At 41.1% G+C, this 21,433-nt stretch overlaps 1 protein-coding gene across 1 annotated transcript; it reads right to left on the minus strand.

Moving 5' to 3' along the window:
- Positions 1-685: 685 nt before the first annotated feature.
- LOC115633993 (protein PET100 homolog, mitochondrial) lies at positions 686-1,155 on the minus strand. Its single transcript, XM_030531515.1, has one exon. The coding sequence runs from the start codon at positions 1,084-1,086 to the stop codon at positions 856-858; it is 231 nt and encodes a 76-aa protein (XP_030387375.1). The 5' UTR covers positions 1,087-1,155; the 3' UTR covers positions 686-855.
- Positions 1,156-21,433: the final 20,278 nt, after the last annotated feature.

The following is a 21,433-nucleotide window of genomic DNA, read 5'->3' on the forward strand; positions in this document are numbered from 1 at the left end:
GTAACAAAAAAACTCAGCGAAAGGAATCGCTGCGTGGCTATAGTAACGTGGACCATATTTAAGCAATAGATGAAATAGTCAATTGCATAATAATAATTAACAACTTCAGTAGCAGCGTTTGTCAAAGTAATATCAATCAATAACTGAAGGGCACATACGTAGTGCATTTTTGGAAGACACCATTAAAATAAATGACAGAGAATTCATAAAGAAGCAACAATTATGAGACCTGGAATACCACTTATAGATGCAAAGCGCTTATAGATAGAAGCCTTACAAATACTAGAGACACCACGTCGCCATCATTAGATAACTTTGTGCTATATTTAAAATCTATTTTCGGCAAAAAGAAAAACCAACCCTAAATATTCAGGAAACAATACTACAAGTATTCAATAATAAAATCAAATCCATCAACTCGACATCCAAAACTTTACAATGCCTACTACTACTACCTATGAATCTGCGGAAGAAGTTTTAGATAAGTACTAAAACATGTTATTCAACCTGAACTCAATAGATTTTAATAAAACAAATATCCGCCCCAAATCCGAAATTTAATGCTTACAAGAACCCTTACACCAAAATGCCAATTTTGCAGATTTTTCAAGCTCTGCCAGAACTATGCCGACCATGCCATGCTAAGATTAGTCCCATTTTTAACTTTGAATAACTAGCAACTGTATCAATAGAATTTGAAATTTATTTACATGCTCCAACTGTCCGCATTCATATGAATATGTAGTGGGTACACACATATGCACATTAATATACATACATATATTTTATTAGGAAAAATAAAACCGTTCGATTATGGTCTACAAAAAATGTTAAACCACAATATTAGTATTGCCTCTACTTTTGTTCTAGAGCACGAATCATCTGGGCGTCGCGTTTCTGATGGTGTTCACGAATGGCACGCTGCAACTCATCATGATGACTTTTGCTCTCCGGAGGATAGAGCTCGCGTTTTTTTTGGGTTACCCATTCTTCGAAGTAGGCTGGTTGGTTAAAGATGTGGAAGAGAGCCACCGGAAAAGCCACATACATCCCCATTTTTGCTACTTCCAACACCCAACTGCCCATAATTTTATGCTTTTGGATAGTTTATTTCTTTACAAATATTTTTTTGCTGTCAACAAAATCAGCTGAATATATAAGTGTTTGATAACGACAATTAAATTGCAGTGTTTGATAACTACATGACAATAAAGTCGAAAAGTTCGATAACCATATGTTTAACAGTTGTAGACTATTCGATAAATATAATTCATATACATGCGGCTTGCAACGGTATATCATGTAAATGAAGAAACGTAGATGCATGCGTAAAAAAGGTAATTTGGGTAGCACATGTTACGATTACGCTATTCCGTTGGGCAACGCCGGCTGGCTCATCGGAACTTCTCCTTGGGTGTATGGTTCCAACCCTATGCCCGCGTGAGTCGCACAATAACTGATAACACGGTTCCTCCATCGATTTTAATCAAAATGCCATCACTACAATAAATTCGGCGCGCAATATACAAAACCGAATTCAAACGTAAACAAACCAAAAATAACTAACATAAAATAAAAGAAACGTAATGCAACGGAAAAAAGCAAATAATCGGATAACTCCCTCCAGCTATCACGTATCCGGACAACGTGAAAAGGAATCACATACAGGCGGGCGGACAGGAATTGTGGTACCTGTATCCAAAGGTAACATTTGTTATGGATACCCTATCATTGGGCCGTGCTGGAGCTATTCCATGGCGAAGGTGAGTCTCCCGCCCCTATTTATGATGTTTTACTGCATCATAATGGACTGTGCGACCATAAAAATTAATATTCAATTCGTGTTATATACATACATATGTTTTAATGTGTCTGAGTGCAAAACTAATAAATAGGTGTTTATACATGAGTTTAACAGGCGTGAAACAAAATATAAATTAATACAAAAAAATGAAAATAAATCAACAGCCAATGCGGTTAGTTTGTGCGTAAATAAATAAAGAGTAAAAATGTAAATATATGTACGTATATATACATACATATGTATATAGTAAGTGTAAATATGGGCGAGTAGTCGGGGAATAAATAAGATAAAGTACCCCAAAAACCTTAAGGAGAGTTCTCGACGGTCATGGGCGCAATATACCTATATATGACCCAATACTGCGTATACATATGTATTTATTTAAGGTCCAAAAAAAACGAAACGTGCTACTGCAATTGGCAAACTTCGTACAACTTTCTAGACTGAAACATCTAAGCTTTCTTTATAAATGTAAGTATAAATTTTTTTATTAAATAGAGTGCCAAGCTCTGTTTAGGTGCCGCTTTCTGCCTCGTTTTCGGTTTGGTTATATATATATATTTTTATACTCTGTACATGAAATGTACAGAAGTATATTAGGTTTGCGGGAGCTGAAAAATGTAACAGGCAGAAGGAGGCGTGGCAGACCCCACAAAGTATATATATTCTTGATCAGCATGCCTTATGTGTGTATTCTATACGAGTTTGTTTTATATTTTTGATTTTCCCCCCACTTCCTCCCTATGGGGGTTTTCCCGATTTTCAATTCGTATAATCGCCTATATCTCGGAGACTATAAGACCTAGAAACACCAAATTTAAGTCCAAGATGCCTTGAGTGAATACGCAAAAAATGTATATTTTGGAATTTCCTCTCCCCCGCAAATGCGATTTTCTCTAACTCCCGTATTTCTTGGAATTTCGAACTAAAATTATGCAAATGCGCCCAGTTAGTTATTATGTGTCCGTATTCACTATGATAGACCGATTTAACAAGAAGTTATAGCCATAAATATATTTGCTGCTGCAGCGATGCCCGCGGCTGTTCATGCTGGTGCTTTGGTTGACTGCACACATGTTTACTATACACAGACACGAATAGATGCGAATAGGCATACATACACTCACACAGACGCAATTGCTATGTAAATGTGCAATTATACACCCTTTACGTGAGTTCGAATACCGAGAATGGTCAAATCGATCCAATTTTTATAGCCTGTACCCAAAGGGTGGAAGGCTATACTAGTTTTGTGCGCATGTATGTAACACACAGAAGGAGGCGTGGCAGACCCAAAGTATATATATTCTTGATCAGGATGAGAAGCCGAGTGGATATAGCCTTGTCCGTCCGTCCGTCTGACCGTCTGTCCGTATGAACGCAAGGATCTCAGAAAGTATAAGAGCTAGAATAACCAAACTTGGTTTGCATATTCTCCTAAGACCGAGAAAGTACGAGTTTGAGTTTTTTTTCGATGCACCCCCCCACTCCCCCGCAATTCGTGTTTTTTCTTATAACTTCCGTAATTCTCGGAATTTTGAAATCAATTTTGGTAGGTAGGTGATAGGTCAATTCTGAAGAAAGTTATAGCCATAAGTAAAATCGCTGCTCATGCGCTGCCTGCAGCTCTGTCGGCAGCTCTGTCGGCAGCTCTGTCGGCAGCGCTGCCCGCAGCTGTTGTTGTTGTTGCTGCTTTGGTTCAACTTTGTGCTGCATACACGCATATAAAGACGCATAGGTACGTGATGTAAATGTATGCTGTTAAAACTGAACATAAACATGTATTCTAATTTAATTTAATTAATTCATTCATTTTTTGTAATAATTTAATTTTTTTTTTTAATTTTTCTTTTTTGTGGAGAGTACAGGCTATTTTACTGTCGGGCTTGCTCGACTGTAGCGTTCTATCTTGTTTTTTTTTTCTTAATATTTTTTATTTTTTATAATTATTGTAAACACATGTACAGAATATTTCAAAGTAGGGACATCCGACTTTAGCTTTTTTACTTGTTTTTATTGTATTATTTTCTTTTTTCTTTTGCAGAAACTTAAATGGGCCGCCCATGGGACCCTGCAGGTACAGCTCACATCAAACAACACTGGGACGACAGGCGCGTGGGGTCTCTGCCTTGTTGCTTGCAGTTCAGACGCAAACAACAGGCACGGCGCGTGGCCAAGGAACGGACTCACCGGCTGATTCTTCCTCCGCTGCGGATGGCGCAGACTGACGTGGTTGCTGTTGCTCCTGCTACGATGCAGCTATTGATGGCGCTGCTGTTGCGCTGCGGATGGCGGTGTCGCTGCCGTAGTTGGATTTGCTGCTACTGTTGGCTGTTGCTGTTGCTCCTGTTACGAAGCAGCATGTACTGCTGTTTACGAGGGCCGCTGCAGCTGCTGCGCACAGTTCCACCGTTGTCCACGAAACTTGGCGATATGCCGAAAAAATCTTCGACTGCTTGTAACACGCTTTTTTTTTTGTAATTCCAGGTCTCAGCCTACTAACCGAAGAAAAAGGTCGCCGGCCCTTGTATCCAAAAGGACGCCCCAAAAAACAGGAGTGGCGTGTTGCGGCTTGCCTTTTATACGCCGGATTTCGTACCTCTGCAGATTTCTACGTCCTTGCGCATCCGTTTCCCCACTTCGGGGTGCCATCGGGACACAACCCTGCGCCTGCGCGACTGCAGTTGCCTCGCTTGGTACCGCTAGATAGCGCTGCAGTGCCAGTTTCAAATTTCGGCGCCTCCCGAAGCGCTGCCACTTTGCTTTTTTTGTGACCAGCCCGATGCAACACACACATGATGTAAGCTTGATCAACGATTAGCCGCCGAAATTTTCTAACTTGCCCTGTGTATTTTGTATCGAAAACAGAGTGCAGAGCAGAGAACTGCACTGTATAAAGGAAGTTTATTATTAAATGCTACACTAAAGAAGACAAGTTAATTAAAAGTTTGGAATAAGTATGTAACATTAATGAATATTTTAATATATATAAATTGTTGTGTTTAAAATCATCTCTGTTTATTTTACCCTAATAGAAGAGCTTATTATACTCTGTACATGAACAGAGTACATATGAACAGAGTTATAAGAACTACACACCAAATTTAGCACGAGATGCCTTATGTGTGTATTTCAAAGTCGGGACACCCGACTTTAGCTTTTTTACTTGTTTTATTATTCTTTAGAATTACATATATATATATATATTAGAATTGTTTGATTAGTTTTATACTTAATCTATTTTGCCTACTCAACTAAGTGTGTTTAATATTATAATTTTTGGTAACGTTAATTTAGATAATGTTTTGCAAGTGTGCTTGAATCTTAACTCTAAAGTGCGTTTCGCTGCTGATTGTTTTCAGGTTATGCGGTAGCTCATTCCACAGACGAACAGTGGAAATAAAGAAACGCTTTTCCGAGCTTACTAATTTAAATCTTGTGCAAACTATTGTTGTTCGTTCAGATTGTATATTTTGTTGGCGTACGTCGTTATTGAATCTCTTCTTTGAATGTGCTATGTTATTAAAGGCTACTTTTATTTTGTTTTGGATTTCAGCATCGCAGTTTCCGAAAATTTCTATGCCATAAAATAGCAAGGGTGTCAGGCATGTCTTGGCAAAAAGGAGCTTTAGTGTTACAGGAAGAAAATTCTCCGTCAGGCGCCTTAGTGCGCTATATAATTTGCCAACTGCTTTATTGACATGGTCGCACGAAGATAATGATTGATTGATAGTTATTCCCAGGTTTATTGCCTGTTTTACCTACTGAGTATGTTAATTTGTATACCGTAGGGTAAAAAGGGTATATTAGGTTTGTGCAAAGTATGTAACATAAAGAAGGAAGCATCTCCGACCCCATAAAGTATATACATTCTGAATCAGCATGACGAAAGAAAACGATCTAGACATGTCCGTTCGTCTGTCCGTCTGGATGAACGCAAAGATCTCAGAAACTATAAAAGCTAGAATAACCAAAGTTGGCATCCAGATTCTCCTAGGTCCGAGAAAGGACGGGTTTTTTTTTTTTTTTTTTTGAATTTTCCTCCTTCCCCCGCGTCCACATTTCAAATGCTACCTAAACCAAACTTTGCACACATAATTTATACATATTTATCTACTGTTGTTTAAAATTTTATATAATTCGGTCAATTCTAAGAAAAGTTATTAGCGAAACAAATTCTGGCGAGTACAACCCCCCCAAACTGCAGCAACAAGTTCGCTCTTCTTCTTCCTCTTTTTGCTGCTGCTGGGCGCATATAACTCAGTGACGGAAGTTTACCTGGGTACAGAGTATTCACTGTCGGGCTTGCTCGACTGTAGCGTTCTCTCTTGTTTTTTTTAATTACTATGCATTTTGATTTTTTAGGGTAAACCTCCAATCCCTTTATATCTGCCCAATTGCTGATTTTGAAGAGATCATGGTAGATCATTGACATAAATTGAGAACAATAGTGGCCCCAAGACAGACCCCTGAGGGACTCTCTATAAATAAAAAAGATGGGAAATTATGCGATGTAACAACTGTTAGGTGACGACAGAACAAATATGACTGGGCAAGATTAATAGCTGAGTCAGAGAAATTATAAAGCCTTTTAAATTTCGTACACAGTATGGTATGATTTACAGTGTCAAAAACTTTTGAATAGTCAAGGAGAGTTAGAAAAATTAACATACTTTTATCTACTTCCTTTCGAATATCGTCAGTGATGTTAACTAATGATGTAACACAACTTCTATTATTTCTGAAGCCCGATTGTTTGTCTCTCAAGAGTGAGTTGTCTACCATGTAATTGCTAATTTGTTTCGTCATCAGGTGTTCAAGTGCTTTTGATAGAAATGGTAGAATTGAGATAATAATAGTAATAATTTTTCCTGATTTCCGCCTCCAGCCCACCAGCCCGATCCCTCAATGAACTCGACTCACCAACCTCGCGCTCCAAGATGTTAACCCTATTGAGTAGCGAATCCACAGTGTCATGCTGCTTCTACATCTCCCCAGCCATGCGATTGAGTTGAGAATATACTGCTCAGCGTCTTACATATCCTTTACCCCTGTATTGGTGTTTTCGCGTGCGCGTATGTTTGGTGGCGGTGCCATGTTGACTAGTGTACTTTGAACTTGGTTTTTGTTGCTTAGCGATAAAGCAATTTTGTTTTTGTTGGTTAGGTATGGGTAACTGTGGCTGTGTGTTTCCGTTTTGGTATTGTAATGTATACATGTATTTTTTCGAACGTTTAATGCTTCAGGCGCAAATGTAAATTATTGTTTTGAGTGATGTTGTTTTGAGCTTTTTCTCAGATTTAATTTGACAATTGAGGTGCCAAAGTTTCTACAGCTTAACCTCAACCGCCTCATTGCTGCTCAAGGCCTGCTTCTGTAAACTGCTTTTGTAAACTGGCAATTTATAGTGAGCCACATAAAGTCCACAAAAACAGCGGCTGGGCCGCTTAATGTCCTGTAAGACTTCTTTGTGGATGTGCGTACCTATATGGCTATGGTCCTCACAAGCTAGAAGTGACCAGCAATTCTTCGCAAAGGTGGCTAGCCTGTGGACTTATAGCTGCTACCTCTCAACTAGCCAACCTCACTACTGAATAATGGATCGCACCATACCTTTATCAGGGCTGGTATTGGCTCTATAGTGAGCCATGAGCCATCTCCAGTAGCTCCCTCCTAGGCCAGATATAATGGTCCATCATCGAGTGACCACGTGAACATAATCTTCACGATAGGCGAGATAGTCCACGAAACGACGCTGGGCCACGGGCCGATGGACCCACATTCTTATCATTTTGGACTGGCAGAACGCACGGTAGGGTCGACTTTCACCTGACGCAACTGCTAAGTGACCACGGATGCTTCAGAAGCTTTGGGCATTACGCCAGTGCGGAATACCCTCCCTGCAAGGGGGGTAACTGAAGACGTACACCACACAGCCTTCGAATGCCCGAGATTTTAAGCGGAGAGATGAAGACGGCAGGCAAACATTGGTACTCTGCCCCTGGCGCCAATTTTTGTGTGAAACAAGCTCGTCAACCAAGACAGTAATGCCTAATGGCCGTACCCCCTGGACTTCAACTTGCGTATATATTGTTTATTCTCTCTTTTTTTATATCCCAATATAAAATTATATTAAATAATACGAAACAAACTCATATGTATATATGCCTACCTGGCACGACGAGCACTCCACTTCTGTCGGCAGCGACCCACGCTACCCACGCTAATTTTATATAGATTGCGTATGACAAGTTTGGTTTATGTAGCTTTCAAAATGTGCACAGTACTGAAATTTGGGAACGGGAAGAGGATGAGTGAATTCAAAAACATAAAATAAACTCGTGATCTCTGGATATTATATTATTATATATATTTATATATTATTATATTAGTCTACATACCAAGTTTGGTTAATGCCCTCAGCCGTTTCCGAAATCAGACGGACATGCCTAGGTCGGGTAAAGGATAAATGCCAATGTTTGTAAAATGCGAGCATAACACAATCGAACCCACGACCCATTCTGCCGTGGCTAGCCGTGAGTCGCTGCCGACTGAAGCAGAGAGGCGTCTGAGCCGTTTGGCAGAGACCATGGGTCGCGTGAGCCGGTCGTGGTTCGCCATAGTTCGCGGTGACCTGCTGCCGATAGCAGTAAAAGGTCGTACGAATAGGTTCGTGCCTATAAGAGCTGCCTACTCCGTTTTAGCTTGCCCCAGCTGTTTTCCCTACGATTGCACAGTGGTACCTGATACTATTTTTAAGGATGGCGCTGCAAATTACTACTTTACTACCTATTTTTTCCCATACCAATAAAACCTACACTCAATGCGTATAGTTCTTTAGAATAGTATAAAATATATTAGTAACTAGTTTAATTATTTGCAAATGATCTATTTATTTTCAATAGCCAAAAAATAGGAAACCATTCATTCAGAAATATAGTATCAGTACCACTATGCAAACGCAGACAAAATAGCTGGGTGAAGCTATAAAGGATGAAACGGATAGCGCACATTCCGTCTTGATGTACTATACATACACACAAGCACACCATCATACAAATTTCACACATCACTTATACATACATACATATGCTTGCCTAGCACGAACGACTTCTCGGCTTCTGCAGACCGGCTCGTAAGACTTTTTGCTACTGTCGGCAGTGACCCACTCGACCCATGGCCTCTACCGGCAGCGGATCACAAATACCCCCGGCCTCATTCCATATGGGTAGCAGCGGGCATTTTGGTCTTCGTAATGTCAACATAGTCCCGAGTGATTATCAAGTTTTATGTTGATTTTTATACTCTGTACATGAAATGTACAATTTTTTTATTATTATTATATATTATTGATCAGGTTGACAAGTCGAGTCGATATAGCCATGTCCGCCTGTCCGTCCGTCTGGACAAGCGCAAGGATCTCAGAAGGTACAAGAGCTAGAATTACCAAACTTGTTATCCAGGTTCCTCTGAGCCCCAGGCAGGTCGTTTGTTTTTTTTTATTCTGATTCATCCCCCCCCACTCCCCCGCAATTCGTGTTTTTCATTCTGCCCGCAGCGCTGCCCGCAGCTTTTGTTGTTTCTGCTTTGCTTCAACTTTGTGCTGCATACATACACGCATATAAACACGCACATTAAACTTCGTTGTACATTTTCCAAGCCATTAAAGCCATATTAATAATTGAAAGAATACCGCGTCTCATTTAATTACAATTGATTTTCGTTGCCAATCGCTAAAACGCTAGCGATTTTTCGTTGGCGCCCGAGCAAGGACATCGGTTTCTCAAGATTATTTTCTCGTTTGCGGTCTTTGTGGCTTGGTTTTTGTGCGCGGTCGTGGTATTACAACTTGTTTGTTTGACGCTGGTGTCGTTTGGACACCATCCTGCTACTGCCTTGTTTGGATTTGGCGTCGTATTGGATACTCGCTTGGACTGTGGAGCTGCTGTCTTGTGTACCATCCCCCTGCCCTTCTTGTGGTACTATTGTTGTTTGGCCTGCCTAATGGGTGATCGTCGGTCGGAATCCAGGAAAGTTTCAGTGGACTCTTTTGAGAGCTTGTAGGTATTCTGTGCCAACAATCGAGCATAAAGCATTAATAAGTTTAATTTCTGCAAATTCGTGCAAGTGTAAAGTGGTTAAAAAAAACTATTTACATACAGACATACGTATGTACATATAGTACGTGTGTGCTTATACCGACTCCATTTTTGGCACTTGATTTATTTTGTGCTTAACATTACATACACAAATACATATACACACATACACCACACCTTGCATAAATTAACAAATTAACTGGGATCCTAATCTGCGATTACCTTCCTACTCCAGTAGGCTTCTCCTTATTAACCTGCCCTCTTTGGCTCACCGTAGGATAGTTCTTGGTGTTCTGTTCCTCCACAAATTGATTGTTGGAGATGTTGATTCTCCTATGCTTTTAGGTCGTATTAATTTTTCTGTTCCTTCCAGGCCAACAATGAACTTTCTGCCTCTTCTACTTAACAGATGCACTAGTGATTACGCCATGCACAACCCTTTTCGAGTATTATGCTCTAATTATAATTCTTTTTACTTTTTAATCTCAAGTGAGCTCTCTCTCCCCACACTAAAAGCTTCTATTTTCAGCTACCTCCGGCAGAATCACTGATCACCACTGCTGTGAGTAGGGGCATAGCTTGCCGGACTGGCTAATAAATTTTCCCCCAACGGGTCAGTGATTCTTCACCTTTAGCTTTTAATTATATTTTATCTCTTATTATTTAAGTTTTTTTTTATTCCTATAGCTTTATTTTAGTTTAAATTCTCTTTTGTATTGATTTTTTGTCGATGTTTGCATTGTTTGTCGATGAAATAAATAAATAAATAAAAAAAAATAATAATAATAATAATAATAATAAACATAACTACTAACAAAACCTCGAGGCAAAACAAACCACAACAATTAAAAAAGGGCTATTAAGCAGACTCTTAACATCGAAAACAAATATTCTGAAGTTATTTTATTTGTATTGTGTTTTTTATACCTGTTTTTTATACCCTGTACCCGTAGGGTAAAAAGGGTATATTAGGCTTGTGCAAAGTATGTAACATGCAGAAGGAAGCATCTCCGACCCCATAAAGTATATATATTCTGAATCAGCATGACAAGAGAAATCGATCTAGACATGTCCGTCCGTCTGTCCGTCTGGATGAACGCAAGGATCTCAGAAACTATAAAAGCTAGAATAACCAATGGCATCCAGATTCTCATAGGTCCGAGTAAGGACGAGTTTATTTTATTTTTTTTAATTTTCCCCCCCTTCCCCCGCTACAGAATTTCGTCAATAGCGTCCACATTTCAAATGCTACCTAAACCAAGCTTTGCACACATAATTTATATATAATTGTCTACTGTTGTTCGAAATTTTATTCAAATCGGTCAATTCTAAGAAAAGTTATTAGCAAAACAAATTCTCGCCAGTACAACCCCCACAAACTGCAGCAACAAGTTCGCTCTTCTTCTTCCTCTTTTTGCTGTTGCTATGGGCGCATAGAACTCAGTGACGGAAGCTTACCTGGGTACAGGGTATTACACTGTCGGGCTTGCTCGACTGTAGCGTTCTCTCTTGTTTTGTAAAGATTTGTTGCATCTGCTGTATACATACAAACATAGCTTTTGTTGTTGCTTGCTCCGCTAGCATTGCAAATGAATTTTTGTCGCTCTCTCTTTTGTGCGCTCTCTGTATTGAGTGCGTGTGTGCGTAATCTGTGTGCATTTCAGTTTGTCTCTTGCTGTTTTAGCGTGTTGTTATTTGCGAGGGTTGTTAGGAAAGTTCGGTTTTCATTTTCATTGATTTTCAATTTGTTTAGAGTTTATTTTGGTTATACTCTACCATGTCGGAATCTGAGAAGCAACAAGTAGTAGTTAAATCTAGTACTAAACTAGTACAATGCTTGCAGAAATTTGATAAGGTTAGCGCTGATATTGCTCGTATGAAAACGGCATTTCAGTTAAAGACAATTTCGTTTGAACAAACAGAACTCGAGTGTCGTCTCGAGCTGTTAGAAGGTTACATAAAGAAAGCTATGGCGCTTCAGGCAGATTTGGATAGTCACAATCCAAGTAACGATAGTAGAGGGGCACTTGAGGACTTGTGAATTTTAACTAAGGCGTTGTATGTTAAGGCAACGAAACAAAAAGTTGAAAGTCAGACTTATCATGACTGTTCTATGATGGCCAGTCAACGATCACAGTTACCCAAAATGCGGCTGCCTACATTCAGTGGGAAAGCATGCCGAATTTAAGAATTTTATGTGCTTATTTGAAAGCCTAGTTCATGACGATCCTTCGTTGACCAACGTCAAGTTTAATCATTTGGTGTCGTGCTTGTCAGGTGAGGCTCTAGGAGTTGTGAATCCGTTCCAGTTAACGGACTGCAACTACTCGAAAGCCATTGCTAGCCTTAAGTCTGTGTACTACAACAAATGTTTGATATTTTTCGACACTATCTCGCAATTGTTCGGCATCCCAAGTATGACCAAACCTAATGCGTCTAGTTTGCGGTCCATCATTGACACTGTTTCTGCCATTTATGCGTCCTTAACTTCGTTGGGAAGTGAAAAGGACATTTCGAACGCAATGATCATACATATGGTTATGGCCAAAGTTAATCACGTAACCAAATCTCGTTTTGAGGAACAGCTCGATTATGACAAGTTGCCTTCTTGGGATGACTGCGCTAAGCAGTTAAACAGGCGTTACCAATATTTAGCGGCTAAAGAGACGAGTTGTCTCCAGATGGGTTCCAAATAAACCGCGAGTAGAACCTGCAAGAAATAGTAAAGCTTCGTTTTCTTGCACAAAGGGTCCTTCAAAGCCTTCAAAACCGATCTCGAAGTGCACATACTGTAGTTCTGCGGAACAGAATATTTATACTTGCCCTTCTTTTGGTTCTATATCTGTTATGCAGCGATTTGAGTTTGCTAAGACTCAAAAAATGTGTCTCAACTGTTTGAATGTGGGTCATACAGTTTCCAACTGCAAGGCTTCCAAATGTCGGGTGTGTTCAAAACCACACCATTCGTTGTTGCACAGATACTCTGTAGCTGTGCCAAACTCACCCGTTCTACAAGCGGTCGCACCTCCAGAAGCGTACTTATGTCACGTTTTAAGTGCCGACCAAGTTATTCTTGCCACAGCATTGGTGAATATTAGAGATAGATTCGGCCAGTACCATCCTGCTCGTGTGTTGCTTGACGGCGGCTCACAGTTGAACCTCATGACTGAGAACCTTGCGCAACGCTTGCGACTAAAGCGGGAAGACACTGCAGTGAGTATTGTAATGGCAGGTGGGACCACAACTGATAGTAAGCACAAGGTGTATGCTGCTATTCAATCTCGTTTGAATGCACACAACTTTGCCACTGATTTTTGGGTTCTTAAATCCATATCCACTTGTCAACCTTGTAACTTTTTGCCCACAACGAGCTGGAAAATACCCGAAAATCTCGAGTTGGCTGACCCAGAGTTTTACAAACCAGCCAACGTTGACATTCTTCTAGGCGCTGAGTTCTTTTACGGCTTGTTGTGTGTTGGGCAAATCGAGCTCAATTCTGGTTTTCCATTGTTGCAGAAGACCTTGCTGGGATGGGTTGTTGCTGGTAGGTACACAAGACAAATACCTCGTCAACAACTCAGTATTAACGTTTCCGCTCAAGTAAGTGATTGTTCTCTCGACACCTTAGTTCAATGCTTTTGGGAACTCGATTTGAGCCCAAATGAGTCGAAGGCTGTCCGCCAGACAGCTGAACAAAAGGCCTGTGAAGCTCACTTCACCAAATCAGTACAGCGCCTGTCTACAGGTCAGTTTCAAGTCGAACTTCCGTTCAAATCCGATCCCACTGTACTAGGGCTTTCCTTTCAAACTGCTGAAAGACGATTTTTGCAACTGGAGTGCAAACTCGCAAGAGACAAAACTCTCCATGACATGTACCATGACTTCATGAGAGAGTATCGTGATCTTGGGCATATGTCTGCTCTTGAATCTCTTCCTCCAGGACAGCGTAGTAGTGCGTATTCCTCATCAGTGTGTCCTGAGGCCTGAAAGCACCACAACCAAATTGCGTGTGGTGTTTGACGCTTCTAGTAAAACGTCAACGGCTCTATCATTGAATGACACTTTAATGGTTGGGCCGACTATTCAGAGGGAGCTTTAATAAATACGCAATTACTGCCGACATCTCCAAGGTGTACAGGCAAATAAACGTGTCTGAAAAAGACAAAAACTACCAGCTCATTCTCTAGCGAGAAAGCGCCTCTCATGAGCTGCAGTTCTTTAAGTTGAACACTGTCACATACGGGACTGCATCAGCGCCATTTTTAGCTGTGCGCTCGTTGTTTGAATTGGCAAATATTTATGCTCGATCTCACCCTGTAGCTTCAAATGTCATTAAAAATTGTTTTTATGTTGACGACATGTTGGCAGGAACAGATTCTTTAGATGAGCTTAAAGAAATCTGTAATCAAGTACGAGAGGAACTAGATTCAGGAGGGTTCCCTTTGGCAAAGTGAGCATCAAATTGTCAGGCCTTGTTCGGTGATGATGGCAACATCATCGAAAAGGCAATTAAGTTTGACGACTGCATCTCAATCAAAACGCTTGGAATGCGCTGGGCCCCTCAAGATGATGTATTTCGGTACCATCTAGATGAGGATAGCTTTATTTCGTTAAAGCCAACAAAACAAAACATCTTGTCGGTAGAGTCTCGTTTGTTTGACCCACTTGGGCCATTGTGCCCCATCGTCACAAAGTAGATTGGGATGAAACTATTCCAACGAGTATGCATACTTCGTGGAATAAGTTCACTGAGACTTTGCGAGATTTACACAAAATTCATATTCCGCGATACGTTTGTTTAAACGTTTATGAGCAAATTCATGGTTTCGCAGACGCCTCAAGTCAGGCATACGGTTGTTGCGTTAGGACTTGCAACAATAATAACGTAGGGGTTTGCTTACAGCCAAATCTAGAGTGGCACCACTCAACGTAAAGACGATTCCTCGACTCGAGTTGTGTGCGGCACTCTTGCTAGCGAAACTCTGGCAGCATGTTTGCGCCACGATGAGTAAGTTTGCTATAGAAAGGGTAAACTTCTGGTCAGATTCTCAGATAGTGTTGTATTGGTAGGAGAGAGACTCATCCACGTTGTCCACATTCAAATCAAATAGAGTGGCTGAGATCCAAGAGGCTTCTGAGAATACTGTTTGGCGTCGTGTGCCAATACACTGCAATCCTGCTGACCTAGTTTCTCGTGGAACTGATATAGATGAAATTGTATCGTCACTGTGGTTTAATGGCCCTAATTTTCTAAAGCTCGGTGAAAATGATTAGCCCAATCTTCACCATGTTGAATTATCGTCAGACATTAAGGCATCTGAAGACAAAAAGAATGCGACTGTACTTACAGCCATTCGATCAGATGTAGAGTCAAATTGCATACTGGACCTTATGTTGAAACGTTCATCCTTTCCTAAATTAGTTCGGATATTGGCATATGTTTTGCGATTTTGCTACAGGAAAAATCGCAGTGATTCTTCAGTTGTGTCAGCTTTAGAACGAAGATTGTCGTTTTTTAAGCTGATTGAAATGCTACAAGCTGATATATACAGCCGTGAGATCAAGTCTTTACAAAAGTCGGCGCCACTTCCCCCAAGTTTGCAATCTCTTAATCCCTTTATACACGAGTTCGAAAACATTGGGATTAAGTTTCGTTTGGTTCGAGTAGGTGGACGTTTGTTGCATGGTCCAATGCCTTATGACGCAAAATTTCCACTATTACTGCCTAAGGATGCACCAATAGTAGCATTGTATTTTCGGCATTTGCACCTCAAGCACTATCATGCAGGTGCAAAGGTATTAATTGGGCTTCTTAGGCAACAGATCTGGGTGGTGAACGCTCGTAGTGCTTGCTCAGCAGTTGTACGTAATTAAGTACACTGCTTCGGATACAAGCCCAAGTTGTTGGGGCAAATAATGCCAGGTGATCGCCTTCGAGAAGGTCGACCGTTCAGGGTTTGTGGGGTCGATTTTTGCGGTCCTTTCCATCTAAGCTACCGCATACGTCGCCGTATTTGTTTGTTTGTTTTGCCTCGAAAGCCGTTCACCTCGAGCTGGTAACAGATCTATCAACTGATGCCTTTCTTAACGTCTTCAAAAGGTTCATCGGGAGACGCAGCCAGCCGGAGACAGTCTACAGCGACAACGCGACCAACTTTGTGGGAGCGAGCGGCGTGCTGAAGGAGCTGACGTCGGCGTTCGAGAGGAGCAAAGCCGCCTTGATGGACTTAGCGGCAGAGCGAGGGATCGATTGGCGGTTCATTCCTCCCAGGGCTCCTCACTTCGGAGGACTGTGGGAGGCAGCGATGAAGGCGGCGAAGGTTCGTCTAGTCAGGGGCGCAGGCAACGCGAACCTGAACAAAGACGACCTGGAAACGCACCTGGTGGACGTGGAGGCGATTCTCAACTCCAAGCCTATGGTGGCAGGCGGCAGCGATCCCAACGACGGAGAGGTGCTCACTCCGGGCCACCTGCTCATCGGACAGCCGCTTCTTACTCTGCCGCACGAAGGCGTGCAAGAAGGGTCTTTGAGCAGAGCCGGGTCCGGATTTTTGAAGCGGTGGCGGCAGCTGACGGAGCTCAAACTGCAGTTTTGGCGCAGGTGGTCCAAGGACTACCTGCTCAGCCTGCAGCAACGGACGCAGTGGGCCAAAGGCGTGGCCAACCTGGACGACGGAGCAGTGGTGGTCATCCACGAAGACAGCACCCCCTGGTGGCGCTATCTATATGTCGACTGGTGCATTAGAATCTGCTATCTTTATCGATTGTCCAGTGAGAATTTCATGACATTTCATCGATTGGAAGTGAATTTATTGCGTTTTAAGTGTCAGTCTGTTTGTGTTATCGGTGCGAAAATGAGTTTCGAACAAAGAGCCAACATTAAATTTTGTTTTTTGTTAATTCAATTGATGGAACAAGTTTATGACGATGATTGCCTATCCCGTAACAGAGTGCACGACTGGTTTCAACGTTTTCAAAGTGGTCGTGAAGACATAAATGACGCTCAACATGTGGGCCAATCAAAATTCGTGATCACCGAAAATTCCATCGAAACTGTGCGTGAATTCATAAAAAATCAGCCGAAATCATCATTGAAATTGATGGAAATGGAATTGAACATCTCCAAAACATCGATTTATCGCATTTGGACCGAACATTTGGGCTTACGAAAGGTGTGTGCACGGTTTGTTCCGCACAAATTGACTGATGACCAAAAATTGCTCAGAATTGATCGACGCTTGTAACCGATTATTTGACCAAAAATCACATTTTAACCATTAACCACTCGCCGTATTCACCTGATATGGGACCGTGCGATTTCTAGGTTTCGGAAAAGCGTATTTGCCCATGAAAGGAAAGCGTTATGCAGACGTAGAGGCCAATCAAAAGGCTTGCACCGGCATACTGGCGGCCATATTTTTGGATCGTGCAAAAAGCTGTATTGAAGCAGAAGGAGACTATTTTGAATAAAATAAATTAATTTTGCCGAAAAAACCATTTGTTCTCTTTTTTTTTTTAAAGTCCTGTTTACCTTGGAACACACCTTGTATGCCAGAGTGGCTAGGCATTCAGGTGGAGTAGCCGGGAATTTTGGGCTTTAAAAGAGTCCTTAACCAAAGAAGAGCTAAATTTGGTGGGAAAGGGGAGATTGCAAGCTTCTTAAAGGATCAGAATAAGAACGTCAACAATGAAGGGGGTCCGTCAAGGGATTTTTTTTTAAGGAACTCAGTGATTTCATCAACGCCACTAATGCAGAGCTAGATGCGAACCAAACCAGTATCACTTCGCTTAAGAAAATTAAAAAGAAAAAATACAAAAAATGTTCGATTTTATACTTATGTACATAGGTTAGGTTAGGTTGGTATGGCTGGGCCTAACAAGGCCCTTTGTGATACCATATAATATCTATCTAAATTCCTTCACTACTGCAGCCACCCTGGGGCTCTAATTAATTTTGCGATGTTGGCACAAACGATGTTTGCCGGCACAGAGAGATCACTCAAGAATGGTCGTCCCAGAATGGTGCGTCTACTGAGCGCTGGGCGGTGACAGAGGTGCTCGCCACTTTCTTCGTCTTCTTCATCCCTGCAGCTTCTGCAGAATTCGCTGTGAGGGATCTCTAGCCTTGGGCAGTAGCCAGTGAGCGTCCTCACTATCAGCGAGACATCGTTCCCGCCCAGTTCCAATAATCTGCGTGTCCTTTTCGCATCCAGGGACGACCAGGTTGACCTTGGCCGAACGCACTTGTGTGTAGCCTACCAGCGCCGCTGGAAACACCTTCCCATTCCTCTCTAGCAGGAATTCTAACAGTGTAGTCTTAATCAAATATTACTCTCGGTGTGCAGTAGTCCGTGTGGGTCGGGACCTCCGGATGGAGACGGAGAATACTTGTGTGCCCATTGGCCAAATCCTTCCAAGCCGAGGTTTCTCTCAGCCTTAGTACTGTATTGGTACCCAGTTCTTTCCCGATGATGTCAGGGGAAGAAGATAAAATAGTATTATATTTAAGGCATCATTTAGTTTTGGTGATTGAAGCAACGGAATTTGTACTTCCTTGTAAAGAGTACAAGTGCCGTCTTTGTGGGATTCACTCCTAGGCCACATTATTTTGCCCACCTTGAGAGTGTTGAGAGAGCTGATTCCATTAGGTTGCACAGTGTTTGCAGTAATTTACCGCTGCAAATTACGGCCACATTTTCCGCATATGCAACGACAACATGACCCTCCGACTGCATGATGCGTAACAGCTGATTTACCGTCAGCACCCATAGAAGCGAGGAGAGAACTCCCGTCTGTGGAGTCCCCCTGCTGACGAAGTTATGGGTGGATTGGCCGCTCAGCTCGGCATTCACCGTCCTACTGATAAGCACCTGGCCGATGAAGTCGACGAGAGAAGCCGTCATGGATCCGTCATGGATCGTGTGATCGCAGAGGGAAGTATATAATTGAAGGCGCCTTCTATGTCAAGAAAGGCTACCAGCGAATATTCTTTAATAATAAGCGAGTTCTTTATCTTAGAGAACAAAGAATGCAGCTCAGTGGGAAAAAGACAGCAAGACTGTCTTAGGTAGGTTTCTACAAATCTCTCTAGAGTTTTCAGCAGGAAAAAAGACAAGCTTATGGGCCTAAAATCCTCAGGCTTGACATTTTATGCTTTCCCATCTTTGGGGATGAACACCACTTTCACCTCTCTCCAGCCTGTGGGAATGTAATTGATTCGAAAGCTGTCCTTGAGCATAGCCTGTAACAAAGGCATCAGTGAGTGTTGTCATTCACTATGTTGCATACCAGTTGCCTTTCTCTCCTGCTTCTTGGAAAGAATCGTTTATTATACCACTCCACAAAAAGGGTTGTGTTCACAATAGTGAACATAGTCTTAGTAGCCAGCGACTCAGGAATTAGCATAGGCAACACAGCAGGCGTAACAGAATCTCGGCCTAAAAATAACCGCATGCAGCATTGCTACAGACCAACGCATGGTAGGTAGCAAGAAAGGCATATGCATATGAAATGACAGCGTTTAAGGGTGGGTGCGCAATGCACTATATAAGAAAGGCTTCGAAGCCTTGGAAGGGAAAACCACTTGACACTATTAGGATGGAATAAGACAAAAAATTTAAAATTAGAGTAAGTACAATGTTTAGAGAATAATAAAGAGCCAAATATAAAATTATAAGAAAAATAAGTCAAAAATTTTATAAATACTGAATGAATTGTAGGAATAAAATTAGAATGAATTTGGAAATTGAAACATTGGTTTGTTTCCTAACAAGTTCTTCCAGTGCGGTCTGCAACTAAAATATAGTTGACAACCTCTGGTCGTGAATAGGTCATGCGCTGTATAGTATGCACCTATGAACAGGCTGTAAGTCAGATATTTCTAACTAAAGAAGCATTGTTGAACTTTCTGCCATTCCTAAATTATTTGAAAACATAATCACTTCCTCTTTACAGCATCATTGTAAGTCTGTAATCTCCCCTTTTCAGCATGGATTTTTTAAAAATCGGTCAACAACGACTAATCTACATCTTTCATAAATGATTCATTCCTAGCAAAAATGCAAGCAAAGCATTTGATTCTGTGAATCATGACCTCATCCTCTTGAAGCTAACTTGTTTAGGATTTCCCTCAAACTTTTTGAATTGGATTTCCTCGTACTTAAAAAATAGGACACAGAAGGTACTACTCAGATCGAATATTTCTAAGCCTGTTCTCGTAACTTCTAGTGTACTTCAAGGAAGTCACCTTGGCCCCCTATTATTCACTCTATTTATTAATGACTGCTCGATTTTCCTTAGAATTAACTCATAACTCTACCGGTGATTTTTGTTGTAGATGTTTTTGTTGTGCTTCCGATTAAAAATTTCGCTGCATTAAAATAATCACGCAATCGTCAGCAGTTGATTTGTCTTCTGCTTATTTATGACTGCCTGGTAGATTATGGTTTTGAAGACTGTTTTGTAGTTTTCGGTGATTTTTATCTCCACAAGTTTTCAAGTACAGCAATCGCACGGCAACAGGCGCACATAAATGAACAGCAAGTAGACTAGCCTGCGAAATTGACATTATGTATGTAAACAAAAAGCAGCTACATGAACATAACAGTAAAATCTGAAATGTAAACAAACTTGGTGCTGCAATAATAATGTAATAATAATAATATAATAATGTGCTAATTCTTTTGCATGTGCATTTGACTTTATACGATTAATCGACTCTCCAAAAACAAATCCATGTTTGACAAAAATGTTAAACATCGATTAAATTGATTCAGAATCGTTTTTCTTGCAGCTCTACAAAGCCCAAACCCTAAAACTTTTAACGTCTTAAACTTTTGAAGTGAAGCTTTATATTTGAATTCTTGAAAGCTGATTTTGTATTAACTATGCGAAAGTCAGGTGCAGAAAGGATAAGGGCGTGAGAGAAAACGGGCAAACGATGGGACAGACCAAAACGAAAAACGCAAAAGAAGTAGAGCTAAAATTGAAAGAGACAGTAGAGAACGCAGCAGAGCACGTGCTAACTTATTACAAGTGAATAATCAAGTGAATGAACCGTCAACAAGTTGTTTGGCTCCACTACATGATCATGATGGACATATTGGTAATAGCTTCACATATTCAGACTTTAATAAATTCAAAACTGCGCATAATATTTATACTCTGTACATGAAATGTACAGAAGTATATTAGGTTTGCGGGAGCTGAAAAATGTAACAGACAGACGGCGTGGCAGACCCCACAAAGTATATATATTTTTGATCAGCATGACGAGACGAGTCGATCTAGCCCTGTCTGTCTGTCTGTCCGTCTGTCTGTCCGTATGAACACCTGGATCTCAGAGACTATAAGAGATAGAGACACCAAATTTTCCACAAAGATGCCTTATGTGTGTATTCTATACGAGTTTGTTTTATTTTTTTGATTTTCCCCCCCACTTCCCCCCTATGGGGGTTTTCCCGATTTTCCATTCGTATAATCGCCTATATCTCGGAGACTATAAGACCTAGGAACACCAAATTTTAGTCCC

Source organism: Scaptodrosophila lebanonensis, unplaced genomic scaffold, assembly GCF_003285725.1.
Source record: "Scaptodrosophila lebanonensis strain 11010-0011.00,11010-0021.00 unplaced genomic scaffold, SlebRS2 tig00000001-arrow-pilon, whole genome shotgun sequence".
Classification (NCBI taxonomy): domain Eukaryota; kingdom Metazoa; phylum Arthropoda; class Insecta; order Diptera; family Drosophilidae; genus Scaptodrosophila; species Scaptodrosophila lebanonensis.

What these genes read in the sequence shown, in the direction of transcription:
- LOC115633993 (XM_030531515.1), bottom strand. Translation starts at nt 1,086, where the DNA reads ATGGGCAGTTGGGTGTTGGAAGTAGCAAAAATGGGGATGTATGTGGCT.